General features: G+C 41.7%; 1 protein-coding gene across 11 annotated transcripts in view; it reads right to left on the reverse strand.

Moving 5' to 3' along the window:
- CADPS (calcium dependent secretion activator) overlaps positions 1-18,462 on the reverse strand; it is a 572,571-nt gene that overhangs the window by 199,815 nt on the left and 354,294 nt on the right. For all 11 annotated transcript variants that reach the window (XM_078152119.1, XM_020976388.2, XM_020976394.2 and 8 more), the window contains exon 9: positions 16,511-16,577. In XM_078152119.1, the coding sequence (XP_078008245.1) occupies positions 16,511-16,577 (67 nt within the window). The remainder of the gene's footprint in view (positions 1-16,510; positions 16,578-18,462) is intronic.

Raw genomic sequence — 18,462 nt, forward strand, 5'->3', positions numbered from 1 at the left:
AACAACCCCCCCCAAAAAAAAACAAAAAAGATGCCTTAATGACCCTTCTTTCTTTGTGTCTCTGTCTCTCTTAGACTATCTGTTTCTCTCTGCCTCTGTCTCTCTCTCTGTCTCTGTCTCTCTCTCTTTCTCTCTCTCTTCATCTCTGAGAATTACTACAATAGCTTCCTAATTGTTCTCCCCGTCTTAAGCCTGTAATCCATCCTCCACACAACTTTCAAAGCAATTTTCCTGAAGGTTCATTCTATCCCTTTGCTTACTAAACTCATGTGACTTCCTATTGTTTCAAGGATCACATTTAAAAGCCTTCAAAACCAGAGCCTTTCCCACTTTCTGGTCTTTTATAACTCACTGCACACTTTGATCCAATCATTCTGTATAACTCACTTTTCTGCGCATATCATGCTCCATCTCAGTTCATGTATCATCTTCTTCATGAAGCCTTTCCTGCCTTTTGGCTACAGGTGCTCTTCCTCTTAAAAACATCTTTATTAATTTTGTGTATGTTTATATATATAAACATAAATTATATGTAAATTTATATATGTGTGTGTATATACATACATACATATATACATATTCATATGCATATGCATATATGTGTATATACACATGCTGTCTTTTTTAAGGGCATGTTCCTTGGAGGCAGCACGTTTCATTTTGTCTTTGTACCGCTGGTACTTAGCAGAATACCTGGCACCCAGTCAGCCACATAAATGCTTGTTAACTTACTGATTGACCTCAGACATTACCTAATCCAATCTGAACCTCAATGGAAACCCCCCGTTACAACTTACCAGACAATTGGTCACCCAACTTTTATCTGAAGACCCCTAATGAGAGGGGCAGGAACCCACAAGCTCATGAGGCAGCCTCTTACATTTTCAGAATACACTGCTGGTTAGGCAGTTTTTCCTTACATCAGATCTACGTTTGTTCTTTCTGTATTTATACCCATTCCTTCTGGGTAAAGTAGAGCAAGTTTTATCTGTGTTCCACATGACAGTTGTCCGTTTACTTGGTGGCAGCTCTCACATCCCCCTGTTCTGAGTGTTCTCCAACATAAACATCCCTCAGTCCTTCCTGTGGTCCATACATGGCATATTACTGCACATCTTCATTGTCCCAGCTGCTCTCTAGCCTTTCAGGTCCCTCTAGCCCTCTCTGCATGCTCCAGTGAGCCCCCCTCCTCTGGATGCTGTCCAGCTGAGCCATTAATGCCCTCCCTAAGCTGTGCTGCCCAGGACCGAGGACAGCACTGCAGATGTGGTCTGACTCAGAGTGCCTTGCTGCAGTCCTGGGCACTATGCCTCTCACAACACAGCCTAAACCCCATCACCTCCTCTTACACTTACTAACTGGTCTCATTATGTGCTTAAACAGGGTGTCCCCAAAGCAGTTAAAGCTAAAAACCGCATTAAGATTTTTGGGATGCCCTGCAGTTTTTGTTATTTTCCTAGACATCCTTTCACATAGTTCCCCCCTTAGTATCTAGGTTAATTAAGCCAGAAGCCATGCCTTACAATCCTTCCTGTCTCTGAAGTGCCTAGCAGGGTTTCTTGTACATGGAATGCAGTTAATGAATATTTGTTTGATTGATTTTAGAAAACTGACGGTGGGCTAAAGTCATGGGAACTAAGCCTCATAAAGGTCATCTTGTCCAACTCTCCCATTCCATAGATGAAGAGACTGAGGTTTGAGGACATTACATGATTTGCCCAAGGTTATGCTTGATAGCGAGGGTCAGAGATGGGATATGAACCAGTCAGTTCACTGACTCCAGTCAGTGTTCATTCCATTTTCCTACACTCTCCCCCGCTCCCCTCTTCATCCCTTTTACAGTTTCATGGGAGAAAATTTCAACAATTTCTCTCTTTTTGTTTAATTTTGGAGGCAATGGGGGTTAGGTGACTTGCCCAGGGTCACACAGCTACCTAGTAAGTGTCTGAGACTAGGTTTGAGCTCAGGTCCTCCTGACTCCAGGGCTGGTGCTGTATCCCTTGTGCCATCTAGCTGCCCCAATAATTTACTTTTGATAGGGATTGGATCTGAGATTTTATTGGTAAAGGGAAGTTTTGTATGAAAAATTCACTCTATCATTGTAGGCCAACACCTTCTATGCATAGTACATATTTGAGAACTTTCTGGTGCTCTGAGAAATTAATTGGCTTATCTAAAGCCACACAGCCACTGCGTGTCAGAGATAAGTTTTGAGACCGGGTCTTCACAGATTTAATAATAGCTAGCATTTATATAGCACTTTAGGCTTTGACTCTTTTGATCTTTACAACAACCCTATGAGGTAGATGCTGTGATTATCCTCATTTTGCAGATGAGGAAACAAGCTGAGAGTAAGACATTTGCCCCAGGACATAGAGCTAGTGCCACTTTAAACTTAGACCTTCATGATGATGTCACCTAGCTGCTAGGTTTGAGAGTGGCTCTATCTACTATGCCATATTGCCTTTTGGGGTTTATGCTACTGTTAATCAGTTTCTTCATGTGCCGAATTGATTCGCACTGACCCGGTCTAGGGGCATCTCCTACTCAAGTTGATAATATAGTTATGACAGAAATAGTGCAACAGCACAGAAGCACCCTATCTCAAGGCATCGATTATATGAATTTGGGTTTCAAAAGTGTCTTAGCTTGGTTCACATTCATTCATCCCTTTGCAATTTTTCATTTACTTTTTTAAAAGCAGTGTACTTAAGGAAGACTTGTATATTGCTGCCCTCTTCTGGGGAAATGGCTGAAATTGTCGTTGGCAGGCCCACTGCTGGTAAGTTTCCCTGGCTCCATTAAAAAAAACAATTAGGAGACTTTTCAGCTTTGGTTTGACAGCTTACATTAGGAAATTAGAAGGATTTAAAGAAATGTATTTTCCCTGGAAGAATTCAAATGAGTTTAAATACAGAATGACTCCGAGTAATAGAATACTGCTCTTCAAAGAACTAGAATCACCGGAAGGGCCGTGGAGAGAATCAGGCTGCAACTGATTAAAATTAGGCATTATTTAGGCCAAGTGGTACAAAGGATACTCCCATAAGACACCAAGGGATTGGGGATCTTGCTGATTTGAACGTTCCCTCTAAAGATATAGATCTCAACCTATCCATGCCTATTCATCTGAATGACTGTCATCCATGTCATAGGAATGTAACTCTAGAGAGGGACAGGTCCTGGGAGCTCATCTAGGCTAATCCTGTCATTTTAGCCCAAGAAGAGTTTGAGGTGTAGAGGTTAAGCCACTGCCTGAAGTTATACATGTTCTAAGTATCAAAGGTGGGGCTTGAACTCAGGTCCCCTGATTCCAGAGCCAGGGCTCATTCCACTGTATAATATCACAAGGGGTCCCACTAATGTAGAAGAAATAAGGAGGAATAGACACTTGATCTGTTATATATCCTGGGCATTTTGGGGACCAGATTGTGATTTCATTGGTATAAGAAGAACATTCTATTTATCAATGCAGAACAATATGTTCTCTGCAACTTAGAGAGTTAGAGTATTGTCTGGGGACAACAAGAGGTTAAATGACTTGACCATGGTCATACATTCAGAGTATGCCAGAGATAGGACTTGTAACTGTGTCTCCTTAACTCCAGATCCAGCTATCAATGCACTATGCAACATTGTCTCTAGCTCTATTTTCTTTTTTTAAGCAAATGATTTGCCCAGGGTCACACAGCTAGTAAGTGTCAAGTGTTTGGTCTGAGGCCAGATTTGAACTCAGGTCCTCCTGTCTTCAGGGCCAGTGCTCTATCCACTGTGCCACCTAGCTGCCCCTCTGGTTATATTTTGTATGGGTCAAAAATATGGTGGGTTGATCACCTAACAAAAATGAGAGACCACTATTGGATAGGCAATCCACATGCACCAATGATATTCATGAAATGTGAAGAGCGCTTGAAAAAGGCTACTAGTACATTGAGAGGGTCCCCTGTATTGACTTATGGAAGAACGTGGACAAGAGATGGGCAGATGTGGGTAGGCTATGATCCGTATTGTTGGAGGAAATATGTACCTTGATGTGATCATAGATCCATTGGATTATTAAATGTAGGATGATGGGATCTCAAGCTGGAAGGGCTATTAGAGAGGATGTAGTCCAACCGTCCTTATTTTACAGAGAAGGAACTGTGGGCCAGAGAGGTTAAGTAACTTGGCCAATTGGCTGGTTAGAGCAGAGGCAAGATTTGAGCTCACATATCTTGACTCTCTGTCCTAGGTTTTGTACCACATTGTTTCTAGAAAAAAAAATCCTCTAATCTGGATTCTTAAGCACTTCTGTTTGTAGGTCAGATTATTGTAGGATTTTGAGCTGGGGGCAGCCTTAAGAGATCATAAAGTCTAATGCCCCACATTTTATAGAAGAAACAGAGGGCTAGAAAAGCAAAATGACTTTCCAGCTGACCTAGCCTTCTCCGATTTCCCACCTCTGTGTTTGGAGGGCACTCACTCCCTGCTCCTTTTCTCCCCTATGTGTCTCTACTCACCTTCAAAGTTCTCGAGTTTCACTTTCTACAAGATCCCCTCATTACCTTATAGATATAAACGTCTCCCTTATAAGCTCCTTGAGGAAAAGGACAGTTTCTTTCTTGTCTTTGTATTCCTAGCACTTAGCACTTTGTTGTCACCTAATGAATATTTTCTAATGGGTTGATAGCCCAAGGTCAAGTCCCAAGGTCATAAATCTTGGGATTTGAACCCAAATTCTCTGACTACGAATGCCATTATTGGTACACATCAAATCCACCCATTGGGTTAGACCAAATTGTTGACTAATCTTGGTTTTTCCAAGGCAGACACTGCAGAAGTAATGACTGTTCAGCCTTGCCCCTTAAAGAGAAGGACAGTATTTAAGATTTGGAAGTTAAAATTAGGAATCACCTCTACTCTTGGTAGGGCTGTTGCCACTCACTAAAGTAACCTTTGCCTTTGAATGCAGGTATGACCCTGGGCAAGAGACAATCTTTTTGGAACTCAGTTTCCTCATCTGTAAAATGAGTGGGTTGGACTAAATGACCTCTAAAATCTTTTTTCACTCTAAATCCATAATGCTATGATTACAGTCTTCTTGGCACAGTAGACTCAATGTTGGACATGAGTCTATGATCCCATGACATTGACTTTCATAGAAAATTGACATGATATTTTGACTGAAAAATTAAATCTCTCACCATATAATTTGAGTACTGGATAAAATGTAGAAATTTCAAAAAAATTTGTTCACCTCCCCAATCTACAGCAAGAATTTAAATACAGAAATAGTCATCTCAAAGAAGATGGGCAACATTCAGTGGAACCATGGAAGGGGAAAGAATAGGGGGAAAAACAATGTGAAGGACTAGAGGTTGTCTGTAATCAGGTATTGTTTTTATCATTTATCTTATTATGGAGTCATCAGACCTGAGACTTTGAGCTGGAAAGGTCCTGAGAGGCCGTCTCATCCAATGTCCTCATTTTATAGGAGAAGAAACCAAACCAAGAGAGGTTAAATGTTTTCTTCACTTTTACTGGTCTCAGGCAACTGCCCGTAATCTAGAAGGCTTCCCCGCACCAGAGATTCAACAGGATCATGAAGGAATGAGTTTTTGTTTGTGTTTTTAAATCATAGGTTCCTAATTCACACAGAAATGACTACAACCCATTGATGCAACTTTGCCTCCGCCAAAAATACAAAAATACTTTGGGACCAGTTTAACATCAGATCTGGCTCTCATCTATGGTCCAATTCATTGCAAAGGCCAGTTTCATTTTTAACCACCATTCAAGGTAGCTGTCATGGGTGCTGGCATTTTCCTGTGACTGATAATGGGTCATTATATCATCAGGAACCAGGATTTTCCTATAAGCTGGAACAGTCAGGATTCTTATAAATTCAGTTTTGGGTTGGGAACCTGTCACTGAGTGGCTCCATAGATCTAGACACATATGCTTTGTTGATTTGGTCTGAATAATTGCTAGCATTTATATAACATTTTAAGGTTCACAAAGTGGTCTGTGTGTGTGTGTGTATGTATGTAGTCTCTGATCCTTACAACCAAAGGTAGGTACTACTATTATCATCCCCATTTTACAGATGAAGAAATGGAGGCACAGGGAGGTTAAGTGACTTACCCAGGGTTATACAGCTGGCAAGTGTCTGAACTTATTCTACCTGACTCCAAATCCCACTTTGCCTCCTAGATGCCTGGAGTGAGGAGATCTAATTTTGAAGATTCCAACAATCCAGCTTTTGATGAAAATTGTTTTGGACATTTTGCCATGATGTTAAATTAAAAAAAAAGTGTAAGCATTTTATAAGAAAATTGTCAATTTCTTTTTGTTGTTATTTGTCTGGAAAACATTACATATTTTACTGTTTTGGGGGAAAAAACAGTCTTGAAGTATTGACTTAGTGATACTCTGAACCTGGAGTAGCACAAAGTGTTATTTATTCATTGGTGCTAAAATGGAAATAAACAAACATCCCACAGCTGCTCTGTTACATGAACATTTACAAATAATAACTCTCAATCAGCCAGCCCTTCAAGGCTGGGCTCAATCATCACTTATTCAAGAAGGCTTTCCCAGTTCCCCCAGTTATTACTGCCTTGCCCCCAATCACTCTGTATTTCTGTCTTGTGAGTGTATGTGTGTATATATGTATATGCATACACATATATGTGTGAATATACAAGTGTGTATATATGTTTATATACTTGTTGGTGTTCAGTTGTACAGCCATATCTGGCTCTTCATCACTCCATGGACCATATCATGCTAGTACTGTCCATGGGGTTTTCTTGGCAAAGACACTGGAGTGCTTTGCCATTTCCTTCTCCAGTGTACTAAGCCAGACAGAAGTTAAGTGACTTGCCCAGAATTGTGACTCTAGTAAACTCAGAAGTTAAGTCACTGAGTTAGTAAGTGTCTGAGGCTGGATTCAAATTCAGATCTTCCTGATTCCAGAAAGTGCTCTATCCACTGAGCCATCTAGCTGTCTACGCATACAAGGTGTCCCTTAAATCTTAATGGTTCTAATTTTTCATGACAAACTGTATGTAGTTCTCTATGAACGTGGTGTATCTCTTCCAGTGGAATGGAGGGCAGTGGTTGCTTCAGTTTTGTCTTGGTGTCCCCAGCAGGTAGAGCAAAGATTCTTAATCTGTGGCCCATAGACCCCTGGGGGGTTATAGATAGATTCCAAAAAGTCAGTGAATTAAAAAAAATCACCATTTAAATAACTGTATTTCAATAGAATTGATTTCCTCTGAAATCCCATTTTTTGTTTACATTTTTCTGAGAAGAGGTCTATGGATTTCTTCAGACTATCAAAAAAGTCTATGAGGGGGAGTAAGGGAAGAGAATCAATACTTCTATAGCACCTAATATGTGCCAGGCATTGTGCTAAGTGCTTTTTACAAACGTTGTCACATTTGATACTCATAATGACCATAAAGGGTAGGTATTATTATCTCCATTTTACAGTTCAGGAACCTGAGGCAAACAGAAGTTAAGTGACTTGCCCAGGATTGTGATCCTTGTAGGCTAATGACACATGGTTCAACAAATGTTTAGAACCCTGATCTGATGCACAGTGCCTAGCACAGTGTAAGAGCTTAATACATGCTTGTCCCATAAGCAAAATACTCTTAATACATTAGATGATCCATCAAAGGCTTCCCAGCACTGCATCAGGACATATCTCACTGATGAAGGAGCCAATATCTATCTTTCTCCCATCTCATTCATTCTCCCTGGTGTTGGATATTCAGTAAATCACAATAACTTCAGAAAACATTCCGATGTATTTTCTCAAGTTGGAGGACACTGAGGCTTGGGGATGGAATTTAAACCCACGTGAGTCAAAGTTGTGGGGTCATAAGATTAAGTCTAACACTGAGACACTATTATGCTGGGAAGACTGAATTCCTGGGATGAGAAGATCAAAGACTTAGAGCTAGAAGGGACCTTGGAAACCACGTAGTGCAAACTTTTCATTTTACAAATGGGGAAACTGAGGCTCAATGGGCTCAATGACTTGCCTAAGGTCATAGAGCACCATCATCATAAATGGTAGTACATGAACCCAGGTCTTCTTGACTCCTAACTCCAAGCTTTATGCTCTATCCACTCTTCCAAGTGCCAATGTATTCCATCATTTCCGTATCAAGTAGTCTCAGGAATCAGAGCTCAGTGACTGATACATCAAAGCTATTGGCACATGGATGGATTGCACTCAGCCATGTCCAGCCTTGAGATGAAGGGGACCTGTTTCCAGCCAGCCTCCGGGTCATCATCTCCCATAGATTTCTATCTGTGTGTCTCGGCTTTGCAGTTAAAACATACACCGAGGTTCTGCCACACTGTCTCTGCAGACTTTGTATTCAGATGATCCAAGGCTCCGAGTAAGCACCACTGAAGACATGAGAAGTCTCTTACTAGAAAAGAGATCACTGTCCTCTCTGGGATTCATCCTGACCTCCACCAAATGTTTCTTCCTTTGTCACAGCAAGCAACTGGCATTGGTCGGATGAGTCATGTGGCAATCTGAAAGCCACTTGTGAGTGGGCTGATCCAAATGCACAGACGATGTGGTGAGAGATGATCTGGGAAGTGGCATAAGTGGTGAAAAAAGCACTGGGTTTAGAGGCAAGAGGAGCGGCTTCTACGTTCCTTCCCAGCTCCATTTCTGTGGACTCAGACACGTTTAACCTCTCTGAAATGGTTTCCTCATTTGTAAGGTGAGAATAACAAGACTGTTATGGTGAGGATGTTTGTGGGGGTCAAACAAAATATGCCTGGGACTTTGCAAATTATAAATTTCTATGAGAGGCAGCATGGTGTCATGGATAGGAGTCAAGAAGGCCTAGGTTCCGGGCTTGTGGCTGATGCTCAATAGCTAGCTGGAAGGTACTTCAGAGGCTGTCAAGTCCAACTACTTCATTTCATAGACAAGGAACTGAGGCTGAGGGTTGGGAAATAATTTACCCATAGTTATACAAATGATAAAGGTCCAGGGCAGGATTCAACCTCAAGTTTCCCCAACTCCAAGTCTAGCACTCTAGCTTCATCAACCTGTCAGTGTTCTAGGCGACTCTAGGTTATAGCTGAGTTTCTGATCTGTATCAATGGAAGGAGATTTTTGCACAAAGACTTTTTTAAAAAAACCTTTGCATCATAGGTCCACACTATGGTTTGCTGTGTTGCTCAGCTGTGTCCATGCCTTATGACCCCATTTTGGGATTTTCTTGGCAAAGATACTGGAATGGTTTACCCTTTCCTTCTCCAGCTCATTTTACAGATGAGAAACTGAGGCAAACAGGATTAAGTTGACCAGGGTCACACGTCTAGTTAGTGTCTGAGGCTGGATTTGAACTCATGAGGATGAGCCTTCCTGATCCTAAGCCCAGTGCTCACTACTGTGCCACCTAGCTGCCCCCATACACTTTACCCTAACCAAAAAAAAAATGCTAGAGAAGTATCAAAAGTAAGAACTTAATATGTCATCTCTAAGGTAAATATAAATGTCGAGTGTTAGAATTAGGCCTTGGATATCATCTAGGATGTCTTAAGCAAAGCGTGGATGATCACTTGTTAGCTTAATATTGTGGGGATTCCTTTTGTCAATGGGTTGGGCTTTACGGCCTTTGAGGTCCCTGCCAGTTCTCAAATTCTGTGATAGTTCAACTCCATAGTTTTATAGGTGAGGAAATTGAGACCCGGGGATGCCCAAGTTCACACAGCTCATTAGTGATGGAACTGGGACTAGGAACCAGAGATCTGACCATCGGCCCAAGGCCCTTTCCCCTCAATCAATGGTTCTAGAATTGAATAATTGAGGTGGAAAGTATCACAACCATTCTGTAGAATGAACGTAGAAAACAATTGTTTTTACAGGCAAATACGATGAGGTTCAAATGAACCACCGATGAATTCATGATAGAAATAAAGGTTTAGTCACTACCATTTAATAAGCATTATGTCCTATAAGAGCCTGGTCAGCACCACAGCAATGGTAGGCATGCTCGGGTCATACTGGGACAAGCATGACATTGTTATTGTCTGTGGGGTACGGTAGAAGGAACACTGAATCTGGAGTCAGAGGACATTGGCTCAAATCCTACCTCTTCCACTTCCTATGTGACCTTGGGGAAGTCATTCCCCATCTCTTGGCTTCACTTTCCTGCCCTATAAAGTGAGGAGATTGGACGAAGTGATTGGCGGGATCTTTTCCAGCTTTGAATCTATGAACTGTGAAGCTAGATACTCAGTGTTTGTACCTGTCTGATGTGTGTGTGCGTGTGTGTGCGTGTGTGCGTGTGTGTGTGCGTGTGCATGTGTGTGTGTGTACATGTGCGTGTGTGCGTGTGTGTATGTGTGTGTGCGCATGTGTGCGTGTGTGTGTGCATGTGTGTGTGTGTGCGCGCGTGTGTGTGTGTGTGTGTACGTGTGTGTGTGTGTGTGTGTGTGTGTGTGTATCTCATTCTCTGACCATGATACCTATGACTAATAAGCAAGGTAGCTATTCCCCCTTTTGTGTTTAAACACAAAAGGTGGAATGGCTACTTTGCTCATTTTATGTCTTGTAATGCCTGACATAAACAAGGCATTTATGATTAATCATCTATTCTCTCAATTCCAGTACTTTGAGCAAAATTTCTCACCAAAGGATAATTTTCACAAATCAGAATTAAGGAGACAAAAGGGGGAGGAATGACTTTACTTATTCTTTTTTTGGCCGGGGGGAGGGAAGAGTCTGGAACTGTGATTTCATTGGTATAGGGGAACTCCCAGTATGGAAAGTCCCTCTACTAGCATAGACTAGCAATTTGCCTCCAACCTAATTATAGAGGGGTACTTGGGGAACTGAGAGGATGACTGATTGGCTAGAAGCCATATCAATAATTTTGTGACTCTAAGGCTGTTCTTCTGTCCTCTAAGTCATGGTGTCTCTCATACTTCCATGATGGTTTTCATCGAGCAGCTTAATGAAAATTAAAAATTTATATATGTGTGTATATATATGTATGTATGTATTTGTCAGGATGTTTGATCTATAAGAAGCCCAACACTTGGATATCTGGAAACATCTGAATGACTCGACTTCTTTGCATTCTAAATGTGGGGCAGCGGTCGACACGGCTACCCTTCCCCTCCTCATTCCTCAAAATTCTACCTATTCTCATCAAAGGCATTGGTGTACGGTTCAGACCTGAACAGATACTGCTGGTGCTGCTTGTCCATTTGAGGGAAGGAAGGCCATTGACCAGTGCAGGAAGAATACTGGATTTGAAGCCAGAGGATCTGAGTTCAAATTCTGACTCTGACATTTGCTGTCTAGGTGACTTTGAGTAGGTCCCTGCAGTTCTGTTTTCTTAACTGGAAGTCTCGGTGGGGGGTGAGAGGTATGGGGTGGGGGGAGGAGGATTAGCTTTGCTAATCTCTGTAGTCCTTCCTAGCTCTTAAGTTGTGATTCCATAATGAGTTATTGAAAACAAAACACATAGCTACCAGTTAGGAGATTGGACTTCTAATCTGCCTGTAACTAGCTATGCTACCTTAGGCGTGTCATATAAAATAATAATGGCAACAATAATAGCATTTGTTTTGTATTTTAAGCAAAAGTGATATTATTTTATTTTATCCTTACAACAGGCCTGGGAGGTAGGTGCTATTATTAGACCCATTTTATAGATGAAGAAACTACAGAAGTCATTGTCTTTCCCCCTCGACCCTACCCCTTTCCTACCTTTCCTGTTACTACGGGGGGCAACATCACCCTCCCAGTCCTCCAGGCTCACACCCCAGCAGTTATCCTGGACTCCCCATTAATCTCTTACCCCCCACATCCAAGCTGTTGCCAATATCTGTCAATTTCACCTTTGAGTATCTCTCCAATATGCCCCCTTTCTCCCCTCTGACACTCATGCCATTCTAGTGCAGACCCTCCTCACCTCATGCCTGGATTATTTTAATAGTTGTGGGTGAGTCTGCCTGCCTCAAGTCCCTTCCTGCTCCAGTACATTCTCCATTCAGCCACTAAAGTGATTTTCCTGAAGTTCAGATCTGATCATGTCACTCCCCTACTCAATTGCCTCTAAGCCCAACTGCAAAATGCTCTGTTTGGCATTCAAAGCCCTTTATTACCTAGAGCTTTCCTCCTTTTCCAGTCTACATGTATTTACTCCCTTACATGTACTCTTCAATCCAGAGACACTGGCTTCCTTTAAGCCCCAGCTGAAACCCTCCTTTCTACAGGAAGCCTTCCCTAACCCCTCTTAATTCCAGTACCTTCTCTCTGTTAATTATTTACTATTTATTCTATCTATGGCTTGCTTTATATATGATTGTCTGTGTGTTGTTTTCCCTCATTAGACTGTGAGCTCCTTCAAGGCAGTCATTGTCTTTTGCCTCTTTTTATATTCCCAGAACTTAGAACAGTCCTTGATACATGGTAAACATCTAAAAAATGTTTGTTGATTGATTGATAAGGCAGGCAAAAGGTGACTTGTCCAGGGTCACATAGCCAGTAAGTGTCTGAGGTCATATTTGAATTCAGGTTCCTTACGCCAGGTCCAGTATTTTGTCCATTGTGCCATCTGGTGTCCCTGGGCCCTAATTTCCTCAGCTGTAGAAGAAGGTAGTCAGGCTAGATTAGATGTTTTTAATCTTTCTTTCTGTGTCATAGAGCTCTTTGGCTTTCTGATAAACTCTTTCTTCAAAGTAGAATGATGTTTTTAAGTGCATAAAATATATATAGCATTAAAATGGAAACCAAAAGTTAATGAAAATAAAGATGCAAACTTTTTTCCCATCCAAGTTCATGTATCCTCCTGAAATTTATCCATGGATCCCTTGGGGGTCCATGGACCCAAGCTAGTAACCTGAGGACTAGATGAATTTTCCTTGTCTGCCATTTTAAGTCTTTATAGGAAAGGTGAAGTTCAGTTTAAAACAAAACAAAACAAAACAAAACCCTGCACATATTAATGTGAGAGATCAATTAACCTCATGCTGTTACACATCTTTTTCTTTAGTATTATTCATCACTTCTTAAGTACCTGCTATGTACCAGATAAAGTCCTAGATTCTGGAAATTCAAAGCCAAAAACAGAGATCAGAAATACTTTCTGGTAGGAGGTGATGCCTGAGCTAAACTTTGGGGAGAGCTGGGGATTTTATGAGGCATAGCTGAGGAAAGATTTGCCTTACAGGTAGAAGTGACAGCATGCAAAACACAGAGAGGGAGGTGATAGGTTGTTTTACGGGAATAGCCAGTGAGGCTGGAATGGAGAAGGTGTGATGAGGAGTATCTGGAAATATAGTATGGAAAGGTAGGTTGGGGCCAGATTGTGAAGGGCTTAAAATGCCAAACAGAGGAGTCTACCTTTGATTCTAGTGTCCAAAATAGGGAATCACTAAAGATTCTTTAGCAAGGGAATAACGTGCTTTGGCTTCCCAAACGTTCTTTTGGCAGCTGTGTGGAGGATGAGTTTTGGGGGGTAAGAACAGAAGCAGAGATCAATTAGGAGGCTATGAGGGGTCTAAGTGAGAGGTGATGAGAGCTTGAAACAGGGCTGTGAGTACTAGAGCAGAAGTTGGGAAAAGGTTGGGGAAGGAGGCAGAAAAAGTCACAGAAGGAGAAGGGACAAGAGTAGACAAAGAGGGTCTCCATAAAAGCTGGGTTAATCATATCTGGACCATCTCTCTGTCTCTGTCTCTGTCTCTGTCTCTCTGTCTCTGCCTCTCTCTATGTCTCTTTCTCTGTGTCTGTTTCATGCTCTATCTTCTCTGTCTCTGTCTCTCTCTGTGTGTCATTGTTCTGTCTCTCTCTTTTTACCCTTCTCCTCTCTAGCTGCATTGGCATCCTGGAGACCCCACCACCCTGAGCCCTATTCTCCTGACTCACTCCCTGGTACAACTTGAGGAAGGAACCCAGCCCTGCTTCATCTAACCACACTTGTTCTCTCTCCAAACTTCAGTCTGATCCTCCTCACTTACTGTGCTGTCAAAGTCATTCCTCTGCCCAAGCTCACATTTATGTGTTGTCTTACAGCATTAGAATTTCATCTCCTATCTTGTGTGCTTGTCTTTATGTCCTCAGCACTTAGCACTGTAATGTTCGTTCGTTCGTTCGTTCGTTCGTTCTTCCTTCCTTCCTTCCTTCCTTCCTTCCTTCCTTCCTTCCCCTCCCTACTGCCCCTTTCTTTTTCAATTATGTGGGATCCCAGTGTCTTGCCTTCTGAATTTAGATGAGATAATCCAGTGAGTGCCTCTATGCTAGGGCCAGGCCAATTTCTTTCTTGCACCCCCAAATCATTGCTGCCCCCATGTTCATCTTAGTTATGTTCCTCAGGCACAGCATGGATCTGACATTCTGAGGAAAAGGACTCAGCAGAATGGCCTGAGAGTATTCATCATGAGGAAAGCAGTGATGGGGTCGATGTGGCCCCAGGGTTATTTTCGGCACATTTCCCCCCTGCTTTTTCCTGTGTGGAGCAATTTCTCTAAAATAATAGGTGATTAGAGGCTTTTCTTAGGTTCTTAGTCATTTAAAAATTGTCAGAGGGATGTCATGGGGCAGCAATTAGCCTTTTAAGGATGGCAAGGATGGATAGTTCCCATAGAATGATGCTGGGGCCTCCACATACAGATCAATGATCTAGAACTGGAACTCACCTTTGAAGGCTTCTAGTTCAAACCCCCTCATTCTACACACGAGGAAACTGAGGCCCAGAGAGATGAACTATTGTTACACGGGCAGTGAGTGGTGGAGGCAAAACTGGAGTCCAGGTTCTTTGATCTCTAAGTCTCTGCTTTCTCCTGCACCACACTGGCTCTTAGGAGACCTCACTAGCTCATACTTCTCTTTCCAGTTACCAGTGGTTACCAGTGGAGCTGGGGAAGGAATACTGGATTTCCAGCATGGGAGAGGAGCTGGGTTTGAAACCTGGCTTTGCCACCTGTGGCCTCAGTTTCCTCTTTTGTAGAATGAGCAGGTTGGATTAGATGATGTCTGAGCGCTCTTTTAGCTTGATTTCTAAGATATCATGATCCCAGGATCATACTGGTATAATAGACTTTCTGGGTTATAGTAAGAGAGTTGTATGGTTCAGCATACCAGGGAGCTGACTGAATGGTCACGCATGCATTCACTCATTCATTCATTCAGCCAACCAACCACCCAGCCAATCATCTAAACTCATCCTTGCCTGCTCATACTGAGTAACCCTTGTCCATGTCCCAGGACCACATTTCCAGCATTGAAAGGGCCTTCAGAGACCATCTGGTCTCTGGGTTGACGGTCTGGGGGAGCTGAAGGGGAAAGGCGACTTCCCTATCTCCCATCCAGCCTTGGAGGCTGTAATTAGCGTATGGCCCTTGCTACATTTGTGTCTATTCTTTCTTGATCTTAGAGGAACAAGCATTCTTAGGTGGATGTATCCAAGCATTAATCTTAATTATTATTTAATAATTATTTATTATTTATTTATTAAATTATTATTTAAGAATTGTTTCTATAATAATTAATTATTAAACCTCAAGAATTCAGGAGCTCCAAAGATTCCAAGTGAGGTCTCATCAGAAGCCATAGTTGGTAGCAGTCACTGGAACCAGTCACAGTTGCCACAGGAATTGGGAAGTGACTGAGCAGGAAACTTCAGATGGAAGTGCCCAAGCAATGATCATTGCAACATTCATAGAGATTTCATGGTAGCAGCTGAGTGATCGGTCCAGCTCGGCTACAGATCAATTCGTCCGGCAGAGGACCCACATCCTTTGAGGAGCCAGCCCAGTGGGAAGTGAATTGTTTATTAGCATCATCACACCCTGTAGCCAACTTCATGGGTCCTTCAGAAAGGGAGAAAAGACTTCCAGAGCCAGTGCTCAAGAGGTCCTCCCTTTGATTGACACGCAAGTGTCTCACTATCATTGTACTCTAAGTTTCAGTCTGTTCTTACCTCGGATCCTGACTCTATTTGTGGAAGAGTTCACCCCTTTGTGGGGGGAATGTTTGGAACCAACTGCTCTTTTCTATCATCTGAGTAAAAATCCCTTTCTTAAAAAATTCAGCTAATTGAAATATAGCTGCCTGGGGTTTGTGAATAATAGCCCTAGAAACTCACCCCCTGCAGAGCTACTCTTATAACTCTGACAGAAGCAGTAGTCAGCTGGCCTTCTGGGAACTTCAACTTGAAATGCGGGATGAATGAGTGAGCCCAAAAGAGATGCTATAATGGTAACAGGATCAAAACCTTAATGAACCTTCCATGATGGCAGCTATTTAGACACAAGAAAGACTGGTATTTCATTGACGCAGAGTAGATCACAATCTGTCTGTCCCTTAGGGAGTTGGCCTGATGACAGAGAGGTTAAGGTTATGCCCAAAGTCATATAGCTAATGGATGTCAAATGAAGAATTTGAACTCATGTCGTACTTAGGCTTCAAGTTCATCTACTTAATTTTCCTGTCACACTCCCTTTAAAAATTAGAGCAGACACTAAATTAAAATGTTACCTGGACCAATACAAAGAATCTTTTCTTCCATCTCTTCCAAACATTCTTACCAATGGCCCATAAATACCTAGAAGGGGAAAAACAAAACTCGAGTTAAGGTGAGTGGGTGGAGGTGACAGCATTATTTCCCAAAGCCTCAGAGAAGTAAACAATACATCGTACTTACAAGAGTATAAAGCCTAATGACAAATCCGTCACGAGTTTCAGGAAGCATTTATAAACGCATCAGGTGTTAAAACCTTTGGGTGTAAAAACTGCTTGAAAAATGTGGGGGAAAAGGATGCTAAGTCCCTCTAATTGTATTTATTTTACTTCTGGGAGGATCTAATTAAAAAAGCCATCTCCCTTTTTTCCTTATTGTCTGTTCTTAGAAAAGAACTAAAGCTCTACTTTTTGAAAGAAATTTTGACCTAGGAACATCCCATTGCTTCTGTAAATAGTGGCTAATTTACATAAGGAAATTCTCATCATCATCAGGGGAATTTTTTCACCAGCCCTTTCTTACACAGGCACTGTGCATGTGCTATGTGAAACTAAACAGCAGCAGCTGAAAACAATAGAGACATCTCTAGCTTTGAGCGAACCTCACATGGGAAGACTCAGTTTCACGAAATAGACCAGGGGATGATTGTTCAGTTTGGAGAGGGTTTCTCCATAGGATTGCTCTGATACTTTTTCCTCTCACCTAGCATTGAAAACAGGGCAACAGACACAATTTTGATCTACATGCAACTTTTTAGATGCACACCTGCGGGCAAATATAGAGAGGGAGAGAGAGATCTGTATTTTAAGTTCTGTGGAGCACATAGCTTGTCACATAGCTGCACTAAGGTCAGTCTAATCCTGGTGATGGCCCAATGAATAAAAAAGAAAATTAAGTTCGATGAGGTGCAACGGAACTTAGGTCCTCTGATGTCCATTTTAGTACTTTTCTGTGATACCACATAGTATTGGATTTAGGGTCAAGAAGACTTGAGTTAAAATCCAACCTCAAGACACTTATTAGCTATGTGACTCTGGGAAGGTCCCTTAACCATTATCTGCTTCATTTCCCCCATCAATAAATGGGGATAATGCTGACACCTAACTCTCAAGGTTGTTTTGAGGATAAAATGAGATAACACATGTAATGTGCTTTGCAAACATGGAAACTACATAAAAAGTAAATTATTATTAAAATTCTGGCTATGTTATTTACTCCCCTTGTGAGTTTGGGCAAGTCACTCTGTCTGGACTTCACTTTCTTCTTCTGTAAAACGGCGGTATTAATAACACTGCCCTCTACAATCCCTTTCATCATGGAATGACTCTAAATAATGAGATGGGAGTTTCTTATGCATCTCATTAGTTGGCTCTGAAGACAATGCTCAGAGAATTCTAACAATATCTTGAGCAATGGTTATAACATTTGGATTATGTGTAGAGAATCTCAACGTGACTGGAACAACATTCACCTTGATCTTTAAATTCCAATTCATTTCCTAAAAAGAAGTCTCACTGCCTTATAGTCATGCCTCTAACACAATATTTGCTTCTTGAATTCAATAGTGTGTTGCATAGAATTATTGAGGCTTGATGTCAGAAAAGACCCCAGAAGTCACATAGTCCAATCTTTATAAAAATTATATATTTTGTGTGACCTTGGGCATATATCAGTGGTCCTTCAATGTATCCTTAAAACCTCCACCAGTCATCAGAACTTATTATGTTGAGGTAGCCTATTCTGTTTTTAATATCTCTAATTGTTAAGATTTTTTCCCCCTGATTTTGAGCTGAAATCTGTTTTCCTGTAATTTTCACTCACTGGTCTTAGCTCTGATCTCTGGGCTCAGCAGAACTGGTCTAATCCTTCCTCATGACAACCCCTCAAATAATTGATAACTGCTACCAAGCCCTCTTGCTAAATCTTCTTTGACTCATGCTAAACATACTTGGACCCTTTACCATCCTGG

This window comes from Phascolarctos cinereus, unplaced genomic scaffold (assembly GCF_003287225.1).
Source record: "Phascolarctos cinereus isolate Bilbo 61053 unplaced genomic scaffold, phaCin_HiC Scaffold_4;HRSCAF=312, whole genome shotgun sequence".
Taxonomy (NCBI): domain Eukaryota; kingdom Metazoa; phylum Chordata; class Mammalia; order Diprotodontia; family Phascolarctidae; genus Phascolarctos; species Phascolarctos cinereus.